Genomic DNA, 24063 nt, shown 5'->3' with positions numbered 1-24063 from the left:
ACTCCTGCAAGCTCCCCAGAACATGCTCTGAGAACACGCCCGGGGATGCCATCAGGACCTGCAGCCTTGTGGACATTGATCCTGCTCAGCACCGCTCCTACATCGGTGGGGGAGAGAGTCAGAGGTTGGTGGTCTGGCGTCACGTCTGCTTTGGTTGTGGGGTTCCCTCGCTCAAAACGAGCATAAAAGTTGTTGAGCTCGTTGAGGAAGGAGACATCAGAGGATGCGGGGGAGGGTTTGGTGGTCCTGTAGTCTGTGATGGTCTGGAGTCCTTGCCACATGCGTCGGGGGTTGGAGTTGGAGAAGTCTTCTTCTACCTTCTTTTTGTAATGGTGTTTGGCTTTTTTGATGGCCTTCTTTAGATTAGCCCTGGCTGTACTGTAGGCGTGTGCATCTCCTGACCTAAAGGTGGTGTTGCGGGCCTTCAGGAGGAGACGAACATCCCGGTTCATCCAAGGCTTCTGGTTGAGGTACATGGTGATCCGTTTCTGGGTGGTGACACTGTCTGTGGTTTCGGAGATGTAATCCAGTACAGATGAGGCGTACTGGTCCAGGTCTGTGTGGGTGAACATATTCCAGTCTGTGTTTTTGAATCTGTCCTGGAGCACTGCGTCTGTCCCCTCTGGCCACACTTTAATTGTCCTCACAGCAGGTTTCACACGTTGGATGAGTGGTGAATACCTAGGTGTGAGGAACAGGGAGAGATGGTCCGATTGTCCAATGTGGGGGAGGGGTGTGGCTTTGTAGGCTCCAGCCAGGTTGGAATACACATGGTCTAAAGTCTTGTCTCCTCTGGTGTGGCAGGAGACATGTTGGTGGAATCTGGGGAGGACTGTCTTTAAGTCTTTAAAACTCAGATTAAAGAACCCAAAGATCATTTGTGTCTTGTGCTGGTTGATTTCATCAGACTACAATTTCCTGCTTCATGAAGGACATTCAAAGCTCTTCTTTGGTTGTTGGATGCTTTTTTTTTTGTTGTTGTTCTGTTCTGTTCTCTGATAAGATCATCAGTAAAACATGCTACCACTGTGCAGGTCTCATGTAATTTGGCATGCCTCAGCCCTTTTCTCCATGTTTCCCTTCCTTGAGAATGGCTTCGTATGGCCACTCTACCACTGAGACCAGGCTTTGAGGCTTCTGTGAACTAAAATGCATCTCTCAGGTCCTGTGTCAGGTCTATGCTGGATTCCCCTCGCTGTTTCTTAAGGACATTGCTATACCATTCATCTGCTGTAGATGGCTGTTTAGCCTTAAATACTACCCTTTTTTTTTTTGTCCTCGATTTTCCTCAAAGTTTTTTCAGAGCACACTCCACACCGTGCTGAGAAGTATCAAGTTTGCGATAATAGCTCCTTGTTTTATCCCTGTCAACCGTGGTTTCTTTGGAATTTTCCATAAAATCAAGTAAAGAAATAGGCACAAAGTTTGGGTAAAGTACCTTAAAAGAAATCCCCTCAAATAAATGAAAAAACAGACAATAAAACAAGGTTTGCTCTGACTTTGGCACAGTGCTGTAACAGCAGGTAATCAGGGCTCTGGAGCTTATTGCAGTGACGTCACGGTCGCCTTCCGGGTTCCCTCCTCCCCCTCACTGAAATGCAGCTGCGCCATCCCGCCTTTGTCTGCTGAGGAAGAGTGCGACGACTTGCAGCGGAGAAGACGCCGGTGGGCCCTTTACTATCTACACCGTTTTCCTTGTTGTTGCATTTTCGTTTTAAAGGGGAGAAGCTTGACGAGCTGAGCCGAGCTTCGTTCGCGCGTTATGAGCCAAGCGAATGCTAATAAGAGCAACGTAGAGCCCGCCGTAGAGTCAAGCCCAGCAGAGAATAAGATCAAAATGGAAGACACTAAGTACCTCCCGGAGCTCCTGGCGGAAAAGGACAGCCTGGATTCATCGTTCACGCATGCAATGAAACTCATATCTGCAGGTAATGTCGCTATTTGCTTTAACATAAAGGCTAACCCGGGCTAGTTAGCTCTAGTCGGGGCCTGTGTGGGTTTTTTTTTTTTTTTGTCCCTTCTTAGCCGAGTCGAGAGGCCTGAACAATGGCACATTAAGCACGTGGTTGATAGCGATGTGGGTCAGGTCGTTGTCCAGTGTGTATTTGAAGCTGTGTAATTAAATCACTTGCTCTCAACGGTTCTGATGGGATTTTAATCGTGTTTACTCATCAGCTAACACCGATACTTAACGACGAACAGCTGCGATTTCGAGGCGACTATTTGCTAACTGCAACCCAAACGCATGCAAAGCTTTACCTGCCGTTTCATCTTCGGATGACGCAGGGAATCGTAACCCGTATAATCTGAAAAAAAAATAGCTTTCGTCTATTACTTGAAATGCATTTGTTCATGAATGTCAGCTTTTTAATCGTGTTTAATTCCTGCAGAGATTGAGAGGATCCAGAAAGGTGAAACCAAGAAAGAGCCTGAGAAGGAAACCTACCTGGACCTGTTTGCGACCAAGAATCTGAAGCTCAAGGAGCGTGTCCTCATTCCCACCAAGCAGTACCCTAGGGTATGTCTTTTCCATTTACATAGCGCCCTAACCACCTAGGCGATTCAATCAGCTGATCTAACAGATTATTAATTGTACTGATTTCTCACACTCTACTTAATTAGGGTTTTTTTTTTTTCCCCTTTTGGGGAAGAGGGGTGTCTCTGAGGTGCTCACGTGAATTATGAATTTGTTGCAGGTCAACTTTGTGGGAAAGCTTTTGGGACCTCAGGGTAGCACGATCAAGAGGCTGCAAGAGGACACCGGAGCAAAGATTTCAGTTCTGGGTAAAGGTTCCATGAGGGACAAGAACAAGGTTTGTCTAACGGTTTCCTTTGCTTCTGTCTTATTGCCCTGCATCACTCCTCTGGCTATAGAGTTTTGTGCGCTCATTGTTTTTAGGAGGAAGAATTTAGAAAGGGGGGTGAGGCTAAATATGCTCACCTCGCCATGGAATTGCATGTGTTCATCGAGGTGACGGCACCCATACCAGAAGCGTACCTGCGCATGGCTCACGCCATGGAGGAGGTGAAGAAGTTCCTTATCCCGGTATGTGTGCGGAGAGACATCTTGATGCAAGAATCAAACTTTCTAACAGAGATCCACTGATTCCTCACTGCTCTGCAGTAATGGTATGCATGTTTTTCTGTTGCCACATGAACAGGAACCTGGTGAGCACGATCCATACATGGATCCACTGTTCCTGAATGGATCCCAGGATGGTTCGAGGGGGCGAGGTGGTCCTCTAGGAAGGGGCAGAGGTGGACCACCTGGTGCTGGAGGACCAAGGTATGCGCTGGAATCTGCGACATAGTGTACTACAATACATGTTGTGTCTGGTAACACACTTACCTGAAAAGAATGCCTTAACGGGTTGAATATGTGCTTGCTGCAGATGTAAGATTCACACAAACTTAAAATTACAAATGTTTCTCAGTAAACTAAAATGTATCTTAGTTTTCAGTTGAAAGCTGCAGAACACTAACATGGAGTCCGTTTATTTTTTATTTTTTATTTTTTTTTTTGCATCTGGTTTGGCTAAGTAGGTTAATGGTTCTGATTTAACATTGCACAGGGGCCGAGGAATGCCACGTGGGGCTCCTCGGGGAGCGATGCGTGGTGGGGCTCCACGCGGAGCACCGGGGCGAGGTGGTGCACCAAGAGGTGCTCCGTCTGGTCGGGGTGGACCTCCTTCTGCTCCTACTAGAGGAGGCTCTGCTCCTCGCTCCAGACCGCCTGCAGCAGGGGCTCCCAGGATGCTCCCCTCGGCAGCCTTGTCTCACCAGCAACACCAGGTTCCACCTTCAGCAACAGGGTCGAAGCCTGATGCTTATGAGGATTATGTAAGTCCTGAATCCTATTTGACAGCATTTTTGGCATGAATGGGAATGGTGCAGATTATTGATGTTGCCTCTTTTCTTTCTGTCTAGCCTGCATATGATGACTCTTATGCAGAGCCGGCATATGAGGGATATGATAATTATTATAGCCAGCCTTCTGCACCTGCGTAAGTCAAGTTTAATTTATGTAACATGTCTCTTTAATGTGTGTTTTTGTTGTTGTTTTTGTTTTTTAAATAAAGTATTTAATTTAATTGATTATTTAAGTATACCGTCTTAACCCTTGTTGGTGATGTGCCCTCAGGGATACAGAGTATTATGATTATGGACACGGTGAAGCCCAGGATCCATCATATGAGGCTGGTTATGGTAAGTCTTTAAATCACACGTATCTTTATTTTTGCTTTATTGCTTTCAGACTTTTAGCTGATGTTTGCATCCCCCTTTTTTTTTTTTTTTTTTTTTTTTTTTTTTCTCCCCCCTCTGCTTTTCTGTGACTTCTTGTAGCTCAAGATGATTGGGACAACTCGTGGTCCGGTGCCGGGGCTGGAGGCAAAGCCCCTCCATCTAGGCAGGCGAAGGGATCGTACAGAGAGCATCCTTACCCAAGATACTGAACAACTACTGGTAGAGAGTTGCAGTGGCAACTGTCTCCGATTGTAACTCACGCTTGACTTTACAAAAGTAATTTCCCTCTCGTTTCCTTTGTTAATGGTTTTATTTAAAACATTCTTTTTTATTTTTATTTTTATTTTTTAAACCTAGGACATTTTGTTGGATGTATCCTAGTGCCAGAGGAGCAACATTTTTCTCCCTATTGTTTGTTTCAGTTGCGTAGTTAAGGTCTTAGTGACATAAACAGAACTAACAAAATGACTTTTTAGTTTCGTTTTTTTGTTAGGTATTTGATGGTAAATATTTTTGTTCCTGCACAAACTGTGATTGTGGCGATTAAAATCTTCTCACATAGGCTGCATTTGTTTTGTAAAAAAAAAAAAGTCCTTCATGACTGGACAGAAATTATTCATAATGACTCTATTTGTAAATTTATAATAACTTAAACGGATTTAGTTGCAAACTCAAATAGAACCTTTTTGATTAAAACGGTCTTATTTGTTTATATTGCATTACAAATCTAGTTATGTGACTTTACTCCCAAAGAGCAAATAAACAAAAAATAACTGTAGAAATCCATTTGACAAAGAATAAAGGCCTTTATTTTCTGCCACCCTTTTACAATTGGTATTTTATGAAAAGTCGCTTTATTACTTGCAAAATCATCGCTGATCGACTAATTCTTGTAAAGCTTGAAGGATTAATAACTTACTGTGTACGTAAGACTACAGCCAACTCGGTTTTTTTGTATATAATCTTAGGAAAACTGTGTATGCTTAAGTCGTGCCGTCTCCAAAATGCTTAATGCTTGTGTACCTTTTGACTAAATAGGTAACTAAACACATCCCCAAAAAAACAATGTCTTTCTGCAGTGCGTGTTTCAATAAAGTTTCTAGTTTCTTTTTAATCAACCTAAACATGGTATTTTTGCCTTTGTTGTACCAAAGGATTATCTCCAGTTTGTGAAAATGGTCCTCAGTGGTTTTCAACAATGCTGAATAAGCTGTATGTATACACGTCAACTTTGATTTTTAAAATTCAAAAGCAGTGTTTGTTTTTTTGTTTTTTTTTTTTGTTTTTTGTTTTGGGTTTTGTTTTTTCTACAAGAAGTCTATCCTCTTCGCCTGTCTTCAAAATTTTAAATGCCACTTGTAATGACACCTTAAAAAAAAGGGGGGGGAACTGAAATTAAATAAAGCTCATCGTTCCTTGAGGTAATGTGCTGCCAAATACATGTTTGACTTGAAAGTGATATTAGTGCTTGAACATGTATTGTCATTTAACCTTTAGTTAGTGCATCTCTTCAAGCTCTCAAGAGAGCCGTGCATCTTCAGCCACTTGAAATAACCGAATTTCAACAGTATTTCAAATCAAGCTTGCAGGGATCTTACTTGACTTTGATGCAAAGTCATGCTGGCTGGTTTTTATAAAAGAAAAAAATCGCAGAGGGAGAGGATTCTAAAAGCCTAAAGATCGCCACAAGAAGGTAAAACTAACCCCAACACTCATTTTAGAATTTTTTTTTTTTTTTTTTTCTGTGCAAAACATCCAAGTAATGCAAGTCATCCAAAACATCCAAAACATTTTTAATTACAAAATTATGCTATTAGTAGTTCATTCCAGGCCAAATAAGCCGCACAAAACAATATGGTGTTGATGCAACTCTTGCTCAAATTTAAAAAGAAACAAAACGAGAATTGCCCATTCATTTCACCTAATACTTATTACCATCTTGATAATTCTATAGATTGTAGATTAAATGAAAATTACTAGTAGCACTCTCAAAGCCGCAAAACTCATTGGTGGAGACGAAAGGGAAAAAAAAATGCTTGAGTTGCATGATACTTTTAATATAAAATTAGTTTGCATGTTTTTACCTGCTGTGTTTGAGTGTTTGCACTTGTGAGTTCCAGATCTCATTTAGTTTTCTCCTCTTAGGTTGTCTGAGAACTGCGTAGGTGCAGTTGATATATTGAACTCCGGCGTTGGCAGACCTTTTAAGGTCAGTTGAATGGAAATTGCCACAAGTGTTGGCTTTGTTGTGTTACGTCTGATTAAGTTCTCCTTTCTGTCGTTAGCAGGTCCATTGACGTTCCTGGAAAGAGCAGAGGCCTTGCAGTGTCTCTGAGACTGAGTCGTCTCTCAGGGAGTGAGAGAGAGCTTGACTTTTGTGTAAGATTGCTTTAGCATTGATGGGTGTACGGGCATTAAATGAATGCTCGTTCTTGAATCTGTACAGATTTTACTCTTTTTAACTGCATTTTTATTTAACAATAAAAGAACAAAAAATGACAGATTTCTATTGATGGTGCCTTATTATTCTTTATGATGTTAATGAGCTGACAGGATGTTTGTCATTATCTCATGAAGTAAATCAATAAAACTATATTTTTAAAGTGAAAGCCATTCATTTTTGTCCCTTTTTAATTATGAGAATTTAATCTTTGGATATTGGACACACTTTTCTAAACATGTATGTGCAAGACTGAGATTTTTCTTGCAAGATCTAATTTAACATCCATCTACACATGAGCTGTAATGAGGTTTTTGTTTGGCAGGGTGCCAGTAAATGTGGAAAAGTAGTCTGTTAATTTAGGTTTCTGGCTTTTAGACTAATGATCCCTTTAAGTGTCCTCTCTTTGCATCAAGACCAAAGGCTGCTTTTACAGTCTATTTAACACTTCCTCCCACTCAGTAATTTTAACATCAGTCAGGCTCCATTGTTTTGTTTTTTTTCTCCTTAGCTTTTCTACGTGAAACAAATATTGTTATGCTGGTTTCACGTGATCTAAGCTACAGGAATAGAATATGTGAAGTTTTAAAACCTGAGCTTAAAATATATATTCAGTTTTATTTACCAATGAGGCAATATTGAAATGTTTTATTAGGGTTTTACAGCTATAACCAAGTAAGTTTGAGTACTATATTGCAGCATCTGCTCTGTAGAATGACTGAACTACTGCAAAATGTAAAAAGGTTTGGATGGGCTAGGTATTTTTTTTTTTTTTTTTTTTTTTTTTTTTTTTTGTAAAACACAGTTGGTAACTGGCAGTATTATTCACGAATGTAAAACAGTCAAGCCAAGCTATAAAATTATACAGAGATGCATTACAGTTATTGCAGACTGATCTGTACAAAGGTTACTTTTATTATCCTGTGCAGAAACAGGGAAGTTAAAGATATGGCTCGCAGGCTAGAAATGGCCAACTAAGTGGTCCAGTGTAGCCCGCTGGATGGCTTAGCATAGCTCTGCAAAAAACTGCACAGAAGGGAGTACATTTCTGGTGTTTTCCCGTACTTTGCATCAGCAACCTTTGCGCTACAACTACTGAAGAAGGAACCGCACACAGTGAGTGTGAGTTTTACGCTGGGTTTCTTTTCTTTTATAGAAAGGTTATTAATATAATTAGAGGGCTCTTTAAAATTAAGAAAAGTAAGAAAAGTACACTAAACCATAAATGGTACAAGCACATCAATAAAGGTAAAATTAACATTTAATTTTTTTCGCAATGGACTGTGATGTAAATTATTAGTCAAGAAAAACATACAAAGAAGAGAAACTGTTCACTGGAAAGTATTCATCTTGTGGCCAGCTACTAAGAAATTTCAAAACTGTAAAATGTTAATAAATAATTGAATAAATAAAAAAACATACAGCAAATTGTGCAAATATACAGTGATAAACCACACTGTATCTCATATAACACCTCCTTGATTACGGGTCAGAACCAGAGCACCAAAGACTCCAGTCCAGCCAACTGAATGACACAGAGAAATGTGAAAACTGTAACATCAAGGCATAAAATCTGATGTATTTTCATTGGTTTTACAGCCTTCTTACTGACAAGAGTCATTGTCTACAGCATGGCATCCTACACCAAAGTAAATAAGTAGTTTTGTACTACATCAAAACACGAAAAACTTGCCATTTCTTAATTGTGTAATATACAAATTCACTTAAAAAATGTTTTTAAGGTAGGTGACAGTAGAAAATAGGAAATATTCTGTGCCTTAACATTTTTTATGATTAAAGGTTAGAGTATTAATTACAGTAATAATTGTTTTTAATACAATTTATCTAAAGTTGTTATACTCTATATACATATCTATATTATAGTTTGTGCGTACTATATATATTGTATAAGAATTGTATTATTTATTAATTCATTTTATAATTTATTTATATATAATAATACGTAGGGAAATGTTAGATAATATTTACATAGTTAATACGTAAAAATGATATAGAGAAACCTGTGATCGTATACTACCAAGTATAAGGAAACATTAGAAAGGCTTTTCAAAAGGTGCAAAACAGCTCAGAAAATGTTCAGTGGAAAAATCAAGATAGAATTACCGAAATATGTAAAAGAAAACAAACAAACAAACAAACAAAAAAAGATTTATCGTACATTAAAAGAAAATGTCTTTACAGTAAAGGAGCAACAATTATATATGGAGGATGTTTTTCAGAGTAGACTATTAGAACATTTTAGACTCCGTGTATCTGAAACATGAACTGAAATGAGTCTTATACCCCTGTGTTAAATCGTCATTTTAATCGATAAAAACGCCTTTCTTTCCTTTCTTAGTTAAATATGAGTGGAATATCCCTTTAAATGACTCTCCTCCCACAGCTCGCTAACATATCCGCTCCGCCGTCTGTCTACGGCTAGTTTCACATCAACAATGAGTGTTTCTGCTGCTGTCAGTGACATACACGCCATTATTTCAATAAATATTCTAAAAATTTATTGTGTTTAGTTCATTATCTCTGCTACAGAGCAGCATCTGACTCAGACATCAGACACTGGTAAGCGTACATTTCCTTGTCTAGCCTGTTTGGTGGGTTAGAAGCTACCTAGCTAGTCAAAGCTACTGCTAGCCTAGGCCTCAGTCTTGATATTTAGTCATGCATGCTCTTGGCGGACAGACTGAGGTCCGTGCCTCATTGTGTAGCTCCACGTTGTGTTCGCCTTGCAGCCCTGTATCTCCAACACACACGGTTTTCTAAACAAATTTCACCCGCGAGTGAAGCAAATGGTGTAGCTATTTAGCTTAGCTTTTAATATCGGCTTCCGCAAAAACTTGCACTTTAGAGCGAGGGATGCTTTTGCAGCTGGTGAAAACTTCTTTGTCATGCATATTTATGATTCACTGGATGTCAGATCTTCATGTTGCAGAGGGGTCTCCTTGCTGTTTGTTTGGGCTCTGTGCACGCCTCGTTTTATTATTTAAGCCATTCACAATGTCAAGTTAACTCGTTTTAAGGCAGTACAGTGTGTCTTTCATGATAGATAGATACTACAGACTGGTTTAAGTCACAATAAATATTTAGTATTGGCCAGATATTCTACATGAATCCTCTCGCCTGCTGCATTTGTATGAACAGGTACAAAAACACGGAGAGGACATATCACCAAAACAATTGAAAGAGGTGTGCCGTGGGTGTGTCCACAATGGCTGGTGGAAGGAGAGGAGCGAATCGTACCACGTACTGCAGACCTCCGTTAAGCAGTGATTCAGGCTCAGTTGGCAATGGAAATCACACAACCAGCTCCCCGGTCACAGGGGTGAGATCTCGCACTAGGTAGGTCAAACTCTGACACACTGCGCCCGATCTGTCTGTGTGTGCCTCCTCCGTGGCCTCTTCAGGAACTTCTGTGCCATCTGATCTGTCAGCAGGAACAGCCCAGGGACGTGCATGTCCAGTCCTCCTCTCGCGGCCCAGACCGTGGTTCCTCTGAAACACTGCAAAATCCCAGAGTTGTCCATGGATCAAAATGTGTTGTTCGAGCTCCATCTTTTCTTCTGCCACCTCATTGCGCTCTTTGTGCACTATGTCAACATCTACAAGACTGTGTGGTGGTACCCTGCATCTCACCCTCCCTCACACACATCACTGGTGAGCACTTGGGTGTTCAGTGTTTTGACAAAGAATGTTTCAGCAATTGCTTTGTTGATCAACCTCTGTGTAGGCCAGTAGGCACAGTTTATTCAGAATATGTGGAAAATCTCATGGGAGCAAAAATCTATGTTTTTACAGAACTTCCATCTTATTGATTATAACATGCTGGTGTTCACCATCATCATACTAGCAAGGAGGTTAATCGCAGCCATTGTTAAAGAGGTAAGAATTCAGTTATTGGCTTTTGTGTCACTTTACTTTTTATTAATCCAAGGCTCTCAAAAACACCTCATGCAGAAAGACTGTACCCCATTCTTTTTTTTTTTTTCATACTTATAAGGAAATTTCCAGCCGAGAAGGCCAGATGAAACAGAGACGTAAGAAAGAAATCAGTCTGCACACAGCTCCGCTTCAGTTTAATGATTTTCCTTTTTAAAGATTCTTCTTGTAGTAAAACAGTATCTTCAGATACATGCCTGAAGCACACTTTTAAGAATTTTAATGGATTCAATTTTTCTTTACGTGCTTTTTTTTTTTTTTTTTTTTTTTGCTGTGCTTGGTTTCTCAGACATCTTTGATCATGTCCTGCTGTGAAAGATTTGACTGTTCTCTTCTCTTCTCCTCTGCCTCAGGCGTCACAGAGTGGGAAACTCTCTTTCCCTCACTCGATCTTTTTAGTGATGGCGCGGTTTGCAGTGCTAACGCTGACAGGTTGGAGCCTGTGCCGCTCTCTCATTTACCTCTTCAGAACCTATTCTGTCCTCAGCCTGCTCTTCCTCTGCTACCCGTAAGTATAGTATATCAAGGCTTCCTTATTTTACTGAATCCTTGTTGTCTTTCTCACACTGATTGAACAGTTGTTATGTTTTAATGTGGCTTCATTTGTTTTCTTTGTGCTGTGATCAGCTGACCTACATGGCTGTTCGCTCTGACAGTTACTGCTCTTAGTAGATTCAGCCATCTGCTTTTTAACCACTGTTCCCGCCCACATTAACCCCCTGATTAACAGGCCACAAACGCCAGAAGGAATTTTCAGTGCAAATAACTTGTTTTGAGCTATGTTTGCTCCTTCTAATGTTTCACATGTTGTTAACTTATAGATATGAAGCATTTGGACTAAAACCAGCTTTTGTAGTATACACAACTTTTGCCCTCTCTTAAAAGTTGTGTGAACCACATTATGCCAGTGAACATTCACATCTTGTTTCCATGCTCTGTTTGGTGCCCTACTTAAAACATAGCTTTGGTTTGCTGCACATTAATATTTAAATAAAGAAATCCAGTTACAGTGAAGTAGCTCCTATTCTCTTTCATATTTGATAGCGTGGCTTGTTTGCATGTCATTTCAAGAGGCAGATCAAGTTCTGTTTGGTGAACCTCAGAGTGCTTGATTACAGAGCCTTTGGTATACTATGGGTCAAATCTTGATCCATGACTGTGGGTTTTTATTTTTATTTATTTATTTATTTTTGAAAGGAATCATCTAAATCACAGGTGTCGAACTCCTGGCCTCGAGTGTCGGTGTCCTGCAGGTTTTAGACGTGTCCTTGATCCAACACAGCTGATTTAAATGGCTAAATGACCTCCTCAACATGTCTTGAAGTTCTCCAGAGGCCTGGGAATGAACTAATCAGTTGATTCAGGTGTGTTGACCCAGGGTGTTAACTAAAACCTGCAGGACACCGGCCCTCGATGCCTGGAGTTTGACACCCCTGATCTAAGGAATCATTATGAGCATACTATGCAGGTCCTGCGTTTAAATATGTTGACATGTCCTGTGGAAATATTTTTCCATTGGTGGCTCTAGGAAAATGAGCTAGCAAGAATATGTGCAGATGGTGTGTCATATGCAATGTTAAACCATATGTGGTATGATTGGATTCTGAACTAATATGACAAAGATCTGTGACTCTCAGTTTATGCTCTTTACTCTTCTACTACAACCCCAGCTGTAGTCTTGCTATGATCTGTAGAAATTAACTGTAGCCCCTCCCACCCCCACAGATTTGGGATGTATATTCCCTTGTTCCGACTGAGCTGTGACTTCCGACGAGCAGTTCCGCTCTCACCTATCACCAGCATTGGCTCCAAAGAGGTCGGCGGCGTCGGCCGGGGCAGGGATTATCTGACTGTGCTCAAGGAGACATGGAAGCAGCACACCAGCCAGCTGTATGGTGTCCAGGCCATGCCCACTCACGCCTGCTGTCTATCCCCTGACCTAATCCGCAAGGAGGTGGAGTACCTGAAGATGGATTTTAACTGGAGGATGAAGGAGGTGTTGGTCAGCTCAATGCTCAGTGCTTACTATGTGGCATTTGTACCCGTGTGGTTTGTCAAGGTAGGAAACTGTTGGACTTCACTGCAACTTTAATTCAATATGATTTATGAGCTTTTCTCAAAGTTTCTGCATATTTGCCTTCAGAGTACCCAGTATGTGGATAAGCGATGGTCTTGTGAGCTCTTCATCTTGGTGTCAGTCAGTACCTCAGTCATCCTCATGAGGCATTTGCTGCCCCCTCGATATTGTGACCTGCTTCACAAAGCTGCAGCCCACCTCGGGTGCTGGCAAAAAGTAGATCCCTCACTCTGCTCCAACGTCCTCCAACACATGTATGCACTGCTTTTAGTTTATTGCATTTTATGTTCAGTCAGACTAATTTTAGTCAGATTTAAAGCTAACTTTTACCTGTTTTTTTTTTTTTTTTTGTACACAGATGGACCGAAGAGTACATGTGGCCACAGGGAGTCCTGGTAAAACATAATAAGAATGTATATAAGGCCATGGGCCACTATAATGTTGCAGTCCCATCAGATGTTTCCCATTATCGCTTCTATGTGAGTATACCTAAATGAAGAGGTCTTGTAGAACCAGAACTGGTATCAGATCCTTTACAGAGCTGTGCTCATACTGATCCTCTTTCTTACTCTAGTTCTTCTTCAACAAGCCTTTACGAATATTGAACATACTCATCATCCTCGAAGGTGCCATGATATTCTACCAGCTCTACTCGTTGATATGCTCGGAAAAGTGGCATCAGACGATATCGCTGGCCCTGATTCTCTTCAGCAACTACTACGCCTTCTTCAAGCTCCTCAGAGACAGAATAGTTCTTGGAAAGGCATACTCATACTCAAACAACTCATCAGACCACAAAGTTAGTTAGTTAGACTTAAGTTATTGTTCATCTCACTCACGTTTGGAACAAGATAAACAAGCCTAAGATCTCTGTATTTTTTCTACAAATGGCATTTTTGTGTCACATTTTTGTTCTGACCTGCCATAATAAAAAGAAATATTTTTGTATTACTTTAAACCTTGTTGGATTCTGTTTTATTCTCAGTCCACGCTGCTTACAAAATTTCTTTACAAGTAATAATGATGAATAGCCGTCCCTGTGGATTCCTTCATAATGCAGGGGTGGAATCATCCTACATGCTATTTCTTTTGGGATTGATTTAAAAATGAAGGATTCATTTGCCGTTTGATGCCTTGGTGTTCGCCACACTCCAAGCATTAATTTTAGAATTTAAAAACTACAGTTTCTTCTCTTTTTAGAAAATAGAAACACTGATTCACAGGTCCATAAGACCTGTTTCCACTGATTTTCAGTCCAGTTCTTGTTTAATTTTGCAGTTTTCCTTCCTTAACAATGGCCTTTTCTAAGTAGCTTAGGAACCAGAACACCATTCCTTTGAAAATAGTAAGACACAAGAACTGGATTGAAAATGAGTGAAGAAGCAGCCAATGTCCAAAGAAAAGTTTTTAAAGACTTCCAAAAAAACTGGAGAATTATTGCTCAATACCACATTTAAATTTTTTTGGGGAAAGTGTGAATCCTTGGGAGCAAAATAAAAAGAAATGATGGTGGCTTGAGCTTTTTGCATAGTACTGTTTGGCCTGTATGTTCCAGCTGGTTGAGCTCAGGCTGAGATGTCTCAATGCCATTGTGCTTCTTCTGTTGCAAGATCCCACATTTCCCTATTTTGTGGCATTGTCAGTTTAATTTACTGAGCAGTAAGAGAAACATTGCATTGCATTCATACAACAACCGAATCTTTTTGTTAACAAACAGATGCATACCACATCCTGCATCCTTTCCTCTGGTTCTGCACACACAGGCAGCTTGGAGGAGTGACAACAAGAAACAAAAAGGTCCAGCATAAGGACATTACTTCTGCCTGAAATTCAGGTCAACTTATAAGCTTTTTTTTTTCAGTCATGTTGCTAGTTTGCATCTAAAATGAAAGTGAGGTGTGTGGACAAGCTATGTTCACAAATTCTTGTTGTGTTTAACATCCGTTGGGAAAGAAATAATAATACTTTTCATACAAAGGCTAAAAATTCTCATCTATAAACTGAGGAGAAAAAAAAGCACAAAATCCCCCCTCCCCCAACGGATCAAACTCCCATTCCATCCATCAAAATCCCACGCCCATGGCCACAGGGAAAGTCAAAAAAGCGTGGAAATTCCTTGTTTACATCCTGCATATACTGACACTGCAACACGTCAGTGATGTTAGCAAAAGATGAACACTGGCGTCCCCGTGTGGCCTTGTTCTGTAGCACCCTCGGAGCCTTGATGGAGCAGTAAGTAGGATGTTTACAAAGAGCCATCCTCAGGCGGTGCACAGCAGCATCCTGCCAGTCAGTAACCTGCGTGGAACAGTCGCTCCTCCCCCCGTGGCGCACGGCCGGGTGGACTGGCCCTTTAAGAGGAATAAAAACGACAGCTGAGCTCCGCACGAGCCAAGCGCGGCATCGACGCTCTTTACATTTCATCGGTAAAAACACCGGGGCTGTACGGATCGTTCCACTGTATTACATTTCTTTTTAACATCAGGATTCATATGAAGTGGACTTTTAAATCCTAGGAGGAGAAATGCGAGCCGGCGCCCTGCCGGCGTTGCTCTCTGGTGCGTAATTGATTCGGTAAGTCTTATTTGTGTCATCAGCAGACGACGCGTTCCCTTTACGCGTCTCCTTTCACGGAACTGAACCCGGTGGCGCAGCGACCCGCAGTCCGCTCATTGTTCTTTACTCGGGAGAATAATTCTCCCGCTAAAAGCAGAATTTCAGCGCAGAAAGTTGCCATTGTGTATTACTGTAGTGGCCATCTTTGGCTCCTACTTGAACATAGGCTGGCGCAGTGTTCACCAGATAACTGCTGTCACAACAGAGATTGCATTCATTGTAATGAGAGAGCGCGATAAATCCACCATAAAATGTAACTAAGCAACGACAAACACGGACACTCTGCTGTACCAGTTTCACGACGCTGAAAACCGACACGAGCTCGTGTCTTTTAATGCTAATGCGCCTCTGTAAAAATCATAATTCATAAAATATTTAGACTGAATGCATTTATTAACTGACGCATTAAATTCTAATGGCCTTTAATGTCTTTATCGCACAGTGTTAGTCCATAACGCTCCACAAGAATGGAGAACACAGACTTTCATTGAGCCTTTTGTCTAAAAGTTATGTTTATTTTGGATGATGGCGTATTGTTTTATAGGCTCTTGGTGCAATAGAGTACATTTCCTTGTTAAAGTGCGTTCCTTGATTTCTTCATCACTCACGCAGGCTTAGTTTAGTTAGTTAGGTTTAGTTAAAAAATGTACACCATCCAGTTTAGTTCACACATATTTTCCTAACCTTATTCCACTTTCAATATCTTCAAAGTCTCCAGTTTCACCTTTTTTTTTTTTTTTTAAACACCAAGGAAGCAAAACCATTAATTATCTACCGAATAAATCCTATACAGGAAATATGTGCCTATATATTTCTTATCAAATTATAAATAGTGGAGGAACTGTTTGTTTTGGATTTTACTGTAATCACCTGGGGATGCTGTTAAGCCAGTTAAAGCTTCCCTAAACATGCAGAGGGGAGCATTCTGGGCTGCAGCACTAATTTTGGCACAATGACAATCCTCCACAGGCTGCTGCTTTTCAAACTTCCTACCGTTGTCGTTTCAGGACTGCACACCAGCCAGGCTGCACCTCAGGGAGCTTCTCCTAATAGAACTAAGTAAATAACAATGGAAGACAAGCGCAAGAAGCGAAGCCCAAAAGTGTCCCTCCCCCAACCGCCTCCACCGCCCATCAACCCCCGCAAGCTCTCCGTCCTGCCTGCCAGCAAAAGTGCCACCTTCTCCCTCGGCCTGCCGCAGCCTCCCTCCCCCAAGAACAGGGGCAAGTATAAAAGGTCCATAGGAGCACCGGGACAGCCCAAAGACGTGTTCGCAGCGGTCGTTGCTCCACCAAAGATCACCAGGTTTGTGTCTTAATGACCTACCAGGACTGCACTGCTTTGTGGGGCAGACAGCATGTGTATGTTCAGGGATAATGGTGTTTCACATTCAAAATAAGAAAGAAATGGTTTAATGCATCAGGTTTTCCTCCAAGACCAGCAATAAATTAACTCACTAAGACAACGCTGTGTTTCACCTGCATTTGATGATACAGCAGGATACAGATTTGGTTCGACCGGGTGTTGTTTTTGTTTTGCTTGTTTTTTAAATGTTGTCATATGTTAACAAAAATAAATAGTTGCAATGTTTTTTTTTTTTGCCTGTCCCGTTTGGCTCTTTTGCCATCAGAATTATTGTCTAAAGGCAAAGAAAGATGCCCAACGGATTTACTTTACCAAATTGACCATCCCAGCCTTGCCGTAATGGTCCATTTGATTCACCTTTTATTGTTTATTTTATTTTCACTTGCTGAATACGGGACAGACTTGACTAGGGGAAAGAAGGGGAGAAAGAAAGAGGGAAAGAGAAACAGCTGAGAAGAGGGACGGGGGAGAAGGGCAAAAGACAAAAACCAACAGAATGGGCAGAAAAAAAAATGCATATATCGATCACCTGGATCACCTGCTGAGAAAGAAAAAAGAAAACAAGCAGAAGAGAACAAGAGTAATAGAATAAACAACATCACAATGATATATGGGAATATGACAGTAAATACTAAATATTAAACATTATTGTGCAGCACATAAGATCAACAGAACACAGTGTGCTTTGAGGTAGGAGCCAAAAAGGGTGTAGTTTGTGGGTGTGATCACCTGTGTGTACACCTGTGAGCATGGACGCGCTTGTTTTTTTTTTTTTAAAAGGTTCCTTCATGTCATGATCTGCTAGAGGGTGTGGGGGGGCCACAGCCCCGTCCTCCAGGGCATGAAGCAGGTATGGAGGAGATCAAAACTCCAGACATCCAGAGGCCCTCAGAACACAAGAGACCAAGGAAGACCAACAGAGGGGCAGCCGCGCCACTGTCCCAGAAATAAATAAATAAATAGTTGCAATGTTATCTTGTTTTTTTTTCCTGTCAGACCCCACAGGGAGAAGCCCAGGGCCCCCCAGCCAGCAGGGCCCAGTAAAGTAGTCCAGTCGTCCCCCCTGCAGCACTCCTTCCTCACAGATGTCTCAGATGTGAGAGAGATGGAGGGAGGCCTCCTCAACCTCCTCAATGACTTCCACTCAGGCAAACTGCAAGCTTTCGGTAAGGTAACCTTGATAAGATGCTGTCTCCCCCCCGGAGAGTATTCTGTTACTGGCTGAAAATAAAGGCGGGTGAAAAGTGGCTTTGTTACATGAATCAGGCTGAAATCAAATACACGCTGTGCTATTTTTTTTTTTAATTTTTTTTTTTACGCCTCTGCTGCCATGGAAATACTTTTGACTTTGATGTAATCACAAGACAAGACACACTGCGCCATCAGATTCAGGTCTGGTTTAACCTGTCTGATTTCCAGGTAAAGTATGCTCCTTTGAGCAGCTCGAACACGTGCGGGAGATGCAGGAAAAGCTGGCACGACTACACTTCAGCCTTGACAGCCATGTGGAGGAGCTTTCCGAGGACCAGAGGAAATGTGCCTCCGACCACAACCTGGAACACCTGCTCTGCAACGTAAGCATGAATCCCAGTGGCAGCAGCTTTTTAAAGTGGACATGAAACACCAGATGTATTAAGGCTAGTTTACATCACGGAGCTCTACTCTGAAAAACTGCTATAGATTTAACACCATCTGTAGAGCTGGATTTAAGAAATAAGTGTTTAAAGGTTTTAGAGCACATGTAGCACCATCTTGTGCCTGTACAGAATGTGATCTCACTGGGTTGGCTAGTTGGCCAGAGCCGTTAATTCGGGGTCATGCCAGGTTTCAGAATTCGCTGGATCATACAGTGGGGCAAAAAAGTATTTAGTCAGCCACCGATTGTGCAAGTTCCCCCACCTAAAATGATGACAGAGGTCAGTAATTTGCACCAGAGGTACACTTCAACTGTGAGAGACAGAATGTGGAAAAAAAAAAATCCATGAATCCACATGGTAGGATTTGTAAAGAATTTATTCGTAAATCAGGGTGGAAAATAAGTATTTGGTCAATAACAAAAATACAACTCAATACTTTGTAACATAACCTTTGTTGGCAATAACAGAGGTCAAACGTTTACTATAGGTCTTTACCAGGTTTGCACACACAGTAGCTGGTATTTTGGCCCATTCCTCCATGCAGATCTTCTCGAGAGCAGTGATGTTTTGGGGCTGTCGCCGAGCAACACGGACTTTCAACTCCCGCCACAGATTTTCTATGGGGTTGAGGTCTGGAGACTGGCTAGGCCACTCCAGGACTTTCAAATGCTTCTTACGGAGCCACTCCTTTGTTGCCCGGGCGGTGTGTTTTGGATCATTGTCATGTTGGAAGACCCAGCCTCGTTTCATCTTCAAAGTTCTCACTGATGGAAGGAGGTTTTGGCTCAAAATCTCACGATACATGGCCCCATTCATTCTGTCCTTAACACGGATCAGTCGTCCTGTCCCCTTGGCAGAAAAACAGCCCCATAGCATGATGTTTCCACCCCCATGCTTCACAGTAGGTATGGTGTTCTTGGGATGCAACTCAGTATTCTTCTTCCTCCAAACACGACGAGTTGAGTTTATACCAAAAAGTTCTACTTTGGTTTCATCTGACCACATGACATTCTCCCAATCCTCTGCTGTATCATCCATGTGCTCTCTGGCAAACTTCAGACGGGCCTGGACATGCACTGGCTTCAGCAGCGGAACACGTCTGGCACTGCGGGATTTGATTCCCTGCCGTTGTAGTGTGTTACTGATGGTGACCTTTGTTACTTTGGTCCCAGCTCTCTGCAGGTCATTCACCAGGTCCCCCCGTGTGGTTCTGGGATCTTTGCTCACCGTTCTCATGATCATTTTGACCCCACGGGATGAGATCTTGCGTGGAGCCCCAGATCGAGGGAGATTATCAGTGGTCTTGTATGTCTTCCATTTTCTGATGATTGCTCCCACAGTTGATTTTTTCACACCAAGCTGCTTGCCTATTGTAGATTCACTCTTCCCAGTCTGGTGCAGGTCTACAATACTTTTCCTGGTGTCCTTCGAAAGCTCTTTGGTCTTGGCCATGGCGGCGTTTGGAGTCTGACTGTTTGAGGCTGTGGACAGGTGTCTTTTATACAGATGATGAGTTCAAACAGGTGCCATTCATACAGGTAACGAGTGGGGGACAGAAAAGCTTCTTACAGAGATTTTCCTTGTTTGAGGTGACCAAATACTTATTTTCCACCCTAATTTACGAATAAATTCTTTACAAATCCTACCATGTGAATTCATGGATTTTTCTTTCACATTCTGTCTCTCACAGTTGAAGTGTACCTCTGGTGCAAATTACTGACCTCTGTCATCATTTTAAGTGGGGGAACTTGCACAATCGGTGGCTGACTAAATACTTTTTTGCCCCACTGTAAAACCCTTCAAGCAGTTTCATTGTGTGCTGATAACATACAGACTACTTTTTTTTTTTTTTACCTTCTTACCCTTTAAAAAAAAAACCCCAAAACAAGGTCCACTGGAGTGAATGGAGATTACACAAGTCTTCCACGCAACAGCTGTGGTTCCTGCTAATAGACTTGCATTAATCTGTGTTACCTAACTAGTCTAACATTGTCCCGTTTGATTTTTCCTCATCGGGTCAGGTGTACAGACCAATCAGCTGGCAGAGCCGACGCCCACAGGATGTGAATGGCACTATTTTATGTTATCCTGAAGTGTGATTTAACTCCCAGTATTCACAGAGTTAAGTTTGTCTTTTCCCAGGCACACCTGGGAAGATACTTTCTTACTCCTTCATTTACATTTATTTACATATTTCCTCAGAGGCTCCTGTTTTCATTGGTTAGTATCCATTTTTCCTGTGGACATGCTGATGGATGTTAGGATTTCCAATTGTGCTTTGGTAAGAAACTTAGTTATGTGTATGTTGATAACCGTTTGGCTGTGCTTGGGAACAGAAAGACTTAACCTGATGATAATAACTGGGTTTCAAATCTCACCATAAAGCTCCATAAAATGGTGCCAAGGCTTGTACTCCTTAGTTGAGCTGTAATGTTAGGTGGCTGTACATTTTATAGTGTGGTTTTTTTGGGGTTTTTTTTTTTTTGAGCGATATGATTTCTGGAGGGAGACATTCAGATGCTTTTTGGTTTTTTTCCCCCACATGAGAAGGCTGTGACGAAAGGGAAAGTTTGTAGAGCTAATATCTCCACAATTGGGCATCTCAAACAAACAAAAACCTTTTGATAAACGGTACTATAGACTGAAGGAAAATGTGAATTTTTTTTATTTGGACAAACCAATGAATTTAAATCCTATTACTGTAATTTTCCACATGAAATTCAGTTTTGCTGAACTGTTGGCTCGTTTAAAGGAAAAAAAAAAAAGCTCTCGTACAGTGATGTGCCATCTAAGAATGTCTTGACAGTTTCTATTGTTAGTTTGTTGTGTGGCTCCTACTGTAGTTACCCACGCTATGCTCACTGCGGGAAGCTGCAGTGCTCTGTGACTGAGGTGAGAAAAACCCTTCAACTCATTACAGACACTGCTGCCAGGAATACTCTGGCTTCTAGCTGAAGCCAGAGTGGATAATTGGGCCTCAGAGCAGATGGGCTATGAAGCAACTTTACTTTGTATCGAAGCTTAACGTTTGCTTCTGGAAACACTGCAGTCGATGATGAGAGCGTAACTCAAATATTGATCTGAAATGCACAGGCTGTTATGTAACATGATCCCACAGTGAGATTACTGCCAGGTACTAGCGCTTCACTTTCTATTTTTGGCTTTGTTTTCAATACCCCTCTCTCCTGTTTGCTCCTTTGTTTCTGCAGCTTGAAGAGCTCAGCACCTCAATGTATCCTTTTCTTAGCTCGAATGCATATTTGTTTATGGGAATTGCCCCGACAGTCCAGGAGCGGATGCTGGATTTGAATGATGTGTTTTCAGTTCAAAGTCCTTCTGTGGTGAATCCTTAATGTGTGCACGTTCAGACAAAAGCTCCACTTGGCTGAGAATCAGGACCTGCCCAAGACATCTGGTCCCTGACAGAATGAGGTGTTCGGGATGGCAACCACACACTCGTCTAACGTGGAATCGATCCAGCTGCCTTAGTAACAGGATGGAAAGATCAACGGGAGGAGGGGCTCGTTTTTTCCATTTGGTCAGTGAAGCTGAGGGAACAAAGCAAGGACTCGAGAGCAGCAGAGCATTAACTGAACACTCTGTCAAAATCATGAACCGCTCTCATTCATAACACAAAAGAAACTTGATGGTTAACTGATCAGGAATCTGTGAGAATATCCTGTATGTTAACTTTCCCTTGGCTTTAGTTTTTAGTTACATAATTTTAAGAAAGAAGTCAATCCAGGTGAGTGAACTCATTGGCTCTGTTTTTTTTCATGCCAAAAAGCACATTTAATGAGACTTCGAAATATTTATACTGTTTCTTTTGTTGTATGTATATGCCTAATCTGTGACATATTCCATCTAACTGTATGCATCCGTAAGCAAAGGTAAGGAATCTGCACATTCAAGTAGCAAACGCATTCGGCCCTTTTGACAGCACCACTGTGGCTAGCTCTGAAGTCTAAAGGGAGTTTTGCTCTTATTCTGAAAGCACTCCCTCATTTTTATCTTTGCTAAAGGTTTGGTATTGGAAAACACTGGACGTGTAAAACAAAATGTTTATTTTCTGTGTATATTGCTGATATCAAGTTTGAATTATGTGCAGTTTAGTTGCTGTATTGGACAGGATTACCTTTAGGTTTTCTTTTTTCTTTAAAAAATAAAATAAAAACAGCAGTAGCAGCATCCCTCCAAGCACAAGCTAGTTCACCCTGCTGCTGAAATGCTAGAAAATCACGTACCATTGCATGAAGGTCAAACAGTAGCTTGTTCAGTCTTACAAGGACCGCACATGCGTAGTGTTTTGCAGCTAGCATACATTTCTAAACAGTGCTATTTCAAAATGGCAGCTACTTTGATATAAAGGTTCGGTGATTATGATTTGTGTTTTATTAAATTACAAACCCAAGAGTGTACTTTGGATGTCATGTTTAATCATGACCATAGAATTACAGAGATATTAGTGTTCACTGTTAAACATGAGAGCATTTTTGAAGCAACGCTCCCCCTTTTTTCTTTTTTCAAAATCGTGTGCTAAGCCTACCTCTTTTCAAGCCTTTGATCAGTCCTCTTTCAAGGATTCTTCACAGCCAGACATTTTTGTTTTTTTACAAATTAAGTGTAGTCGTCATCAGAAGGCTAGTTATGGTTAGCTTTTACTTAGCATGTCATGAATGAAGCATAAGGAATTAAAAAAGAACACCTGAAGCTTGTGTTTCCAGTAACGCCACCTATTAATAAAGCTATATTAGATTACCTAAGATTAATAATGTGTGTTTAATGGACAGAAGTCATCTTTCAATTTTTAAAATGATCTATGTTTGTGATTAGCGAGTTAATCCTTCCACCCCATTTTCAGTCTTTGAATGACACACGCTGAAGTTGGTTTTACAGAAATAAAACAGTTTATTCATATATCCTCTTGGTCTTGTTCACAAACAAGTTCAGTTATAATTTAACAATAGATGAGTTAAAAGGCTACTTGAAGACTGGCACTATACTGAGACAATATCAGACCTGGGCTGTGACTATTTCTCAGGCAAATGAAGAAGTAAAATTTTTCCCTTCTCGGAGTTCAAGACCAACCTTCCTCTACGAATCCACGTACACATAAATCAACAGTTTTGATCTGCCAGTAAATTTTGGTCATGCAAAAAGAGACATAGTACCAACTCAGCACATTATATATGACTTTTAAACCATTACACAAGAGATAAATTATAACTGTACCGTCATACAGCAAACATATAGAATAAGCTAATACTGTGCAAATACACATTTGAGCTGTACAAAAGTATTTTTGTACTATGTTTGTTAATCTCAGTTCAAAAATCTCCAACTACATAAAGATATTTTAAAAATATCACATCACATCTGATAAAACAGCAAAAATATACAACTTTCAGGTCCCTGTGTTCTTCCTCTTCTTTTTGTGCATTTTAATTTTACATTCTGCAATAGTGTCTCTGATTTGTCTACAGCAGCGGTCCCCAACCCCCGGGCCTCGGACCGGTACTGGTCCGTGAGTTGTTTGGTACCGGGCCGCGAGAGTTGAGGCTCAGATGTGAAATGTGTGGTTTTCAGGTTTTTTTATTGTTTTTCAGCATTATTTTGTTATCGTTTTTATCGTTAACTCTGTTTTCCTGGGTCTTTTCACGTGTGTTATGAATAAATCTTCTTTTTTTCGGTACCGGTACTAGTTTTATTTTGTTGTATTTATCCGCGAC

The 24063-nt window shown here is 41.1% G+C and overlaps 3 protein-coding genes across 9 annotated transcripts; all 3 read left to right on the top strand.

Moving 5' to 3' along the window:
* The first annotated feature begins 1573 nt into the window (after positions 1 to 1573).
* khdrbs1a (KH domain containing, RNA binding, signal transduction associated 1a) lies at positions 1574 to 6748 on the top strand. Of its 4 annotated transcripts, none has more exons than XM_040042164.1 (11): positions 1574 to 1928; positions 2391 to 2518; positions 2697 to 2813; positions 2900 to 3046; positions 3162 to 3286; positions 3573 to 3840; positions 3928 to 4004; positions 4142 to 4206; positions 4345 to 4521; positions 6391 to 6454; positions 6534 to 6748. In XM_040042164.1, exons 1-9 carry the CDS (start codon positions 1763 to 1765, stop codon positions 4452 to 4454), a joined length of 1203 nt encoding a protein of 400 aa, XP_039898098.1. In that variant the 5' UTR covers positions 1574 to 1762; the 3' UTR covers positions 4455 to 4521; positions 6391 to 6454; positions 6534 to 6748. The 4 variants fall into 4 exon arrangements, with proteins under 4 accessions (XP_039898098.1, XP_039898099.1, XP_039898096.1 ...); XM_040042165.1 differs by having other exon boundaries at positions 6531 to 6748; XM_040042162.1 differs by having other exon boundaries at positions 4345 to 6454; positions 6534 to 6746.
* A 2340-nt stretch (positions 6749 to 9088) lies between these two features.
* On the top strand, positions 9089 to 13671 carry tmem39b (transmembrane protein 39B). 3 transcript variants are annotated; one of them, XM_040041848.1, is made up of 9 exons: positions 9089 to 9265; positions 9845 to 10042; positions 10138 to 10357; positions 10499 to 10582; positions 10993 to 11147; positions 12365 to 12698; positions 12783 to 12970; positions 13075 to 13195; positions 13291 to 13671. In XM_040041848.1, the coding sequence occupies exons 2-9, from the start codon at positions 9912 to 9914 to the stop codon at positions 13522 to 13524; spliced, it is 1467 nt and encodes a 488-aa protein (XP_039897782.1). In that variant the 5' UTR covers positions 9089 to 9265; positions 9845 to 9911; the 3' UTR covers positions 13525 to 13671. The 3 variants fall into 3 exon arrangements, with proteins under 3 accessions (XP_039897782.1, XP_039897781.1, XP_039897784.1); XM_040041847.1 differs by having other exon boundaries at positions 9091 to 9265; positions 10135 to 10357; XM_040041850.1 differs by lacking the exons at positions 9089 to 9265; positions 9845 to 10042; positions 10138 to 10357; positions 10499 to 10582; positions 10993 to 11147 and adding an exon at positions 12002 to 12107.
* A 1299-nt stretch (positions 13672 to 14970) lies between these two features.
* Positions 14971 to 23404, top strand: ccdc28b (coiled-coil domain containing 28B). 2 transcript variants are annotated; one of them, XM_040041852.1, is made up of 6 exons: positions 14971 to 15274; positions 16340 to 16637; positions 17694 to 17863; positions 18117 to 18271; positions 21544 to 21566; positions 21703 to 23404. In XM_040041852.1, exons 2-6 carry the CDS (start codon positions 16402 to 16404, stop codon positions 21755 to 21757), a joined length of 639 nt encoding a protein of 212 aa, XP_039897786.1. In that variant the 5' UTR covers positions 14971 to 15274; positions 16340 to 16401; the 3' UTR covers positions 21758 to 23404. The 2 variants fall into 2 exon arrangements, with proteins under 2 accessions (XP_039897786.1, XP_039897785.1); XM_040041851.1 differs by having other exon boundaries at positions 14972 to 15290.
* Positions 23405 to 24063: the final 659 nt, after the last annotated feature.

Source organism: Simochromis diagramma, unplaced genomic scaffold (genome assembly GCF_900408965.1).
Source record: "Simochromis diagramma unplaced genomic scaffold, fSimDia1.1 OVJJ01000304.1, whole genome shotgun sequence".
Taxonomy (NCBI): domain Eukaryota; kingdom Metazoa; phylum Chordata; class Actinopteri; order Cichliformes; family Cichlidae; genus Simochromis; species Simochromis diagramma.
This window is presented reverse-complemented; position numbering and strand designations above follow the sequence as displayed.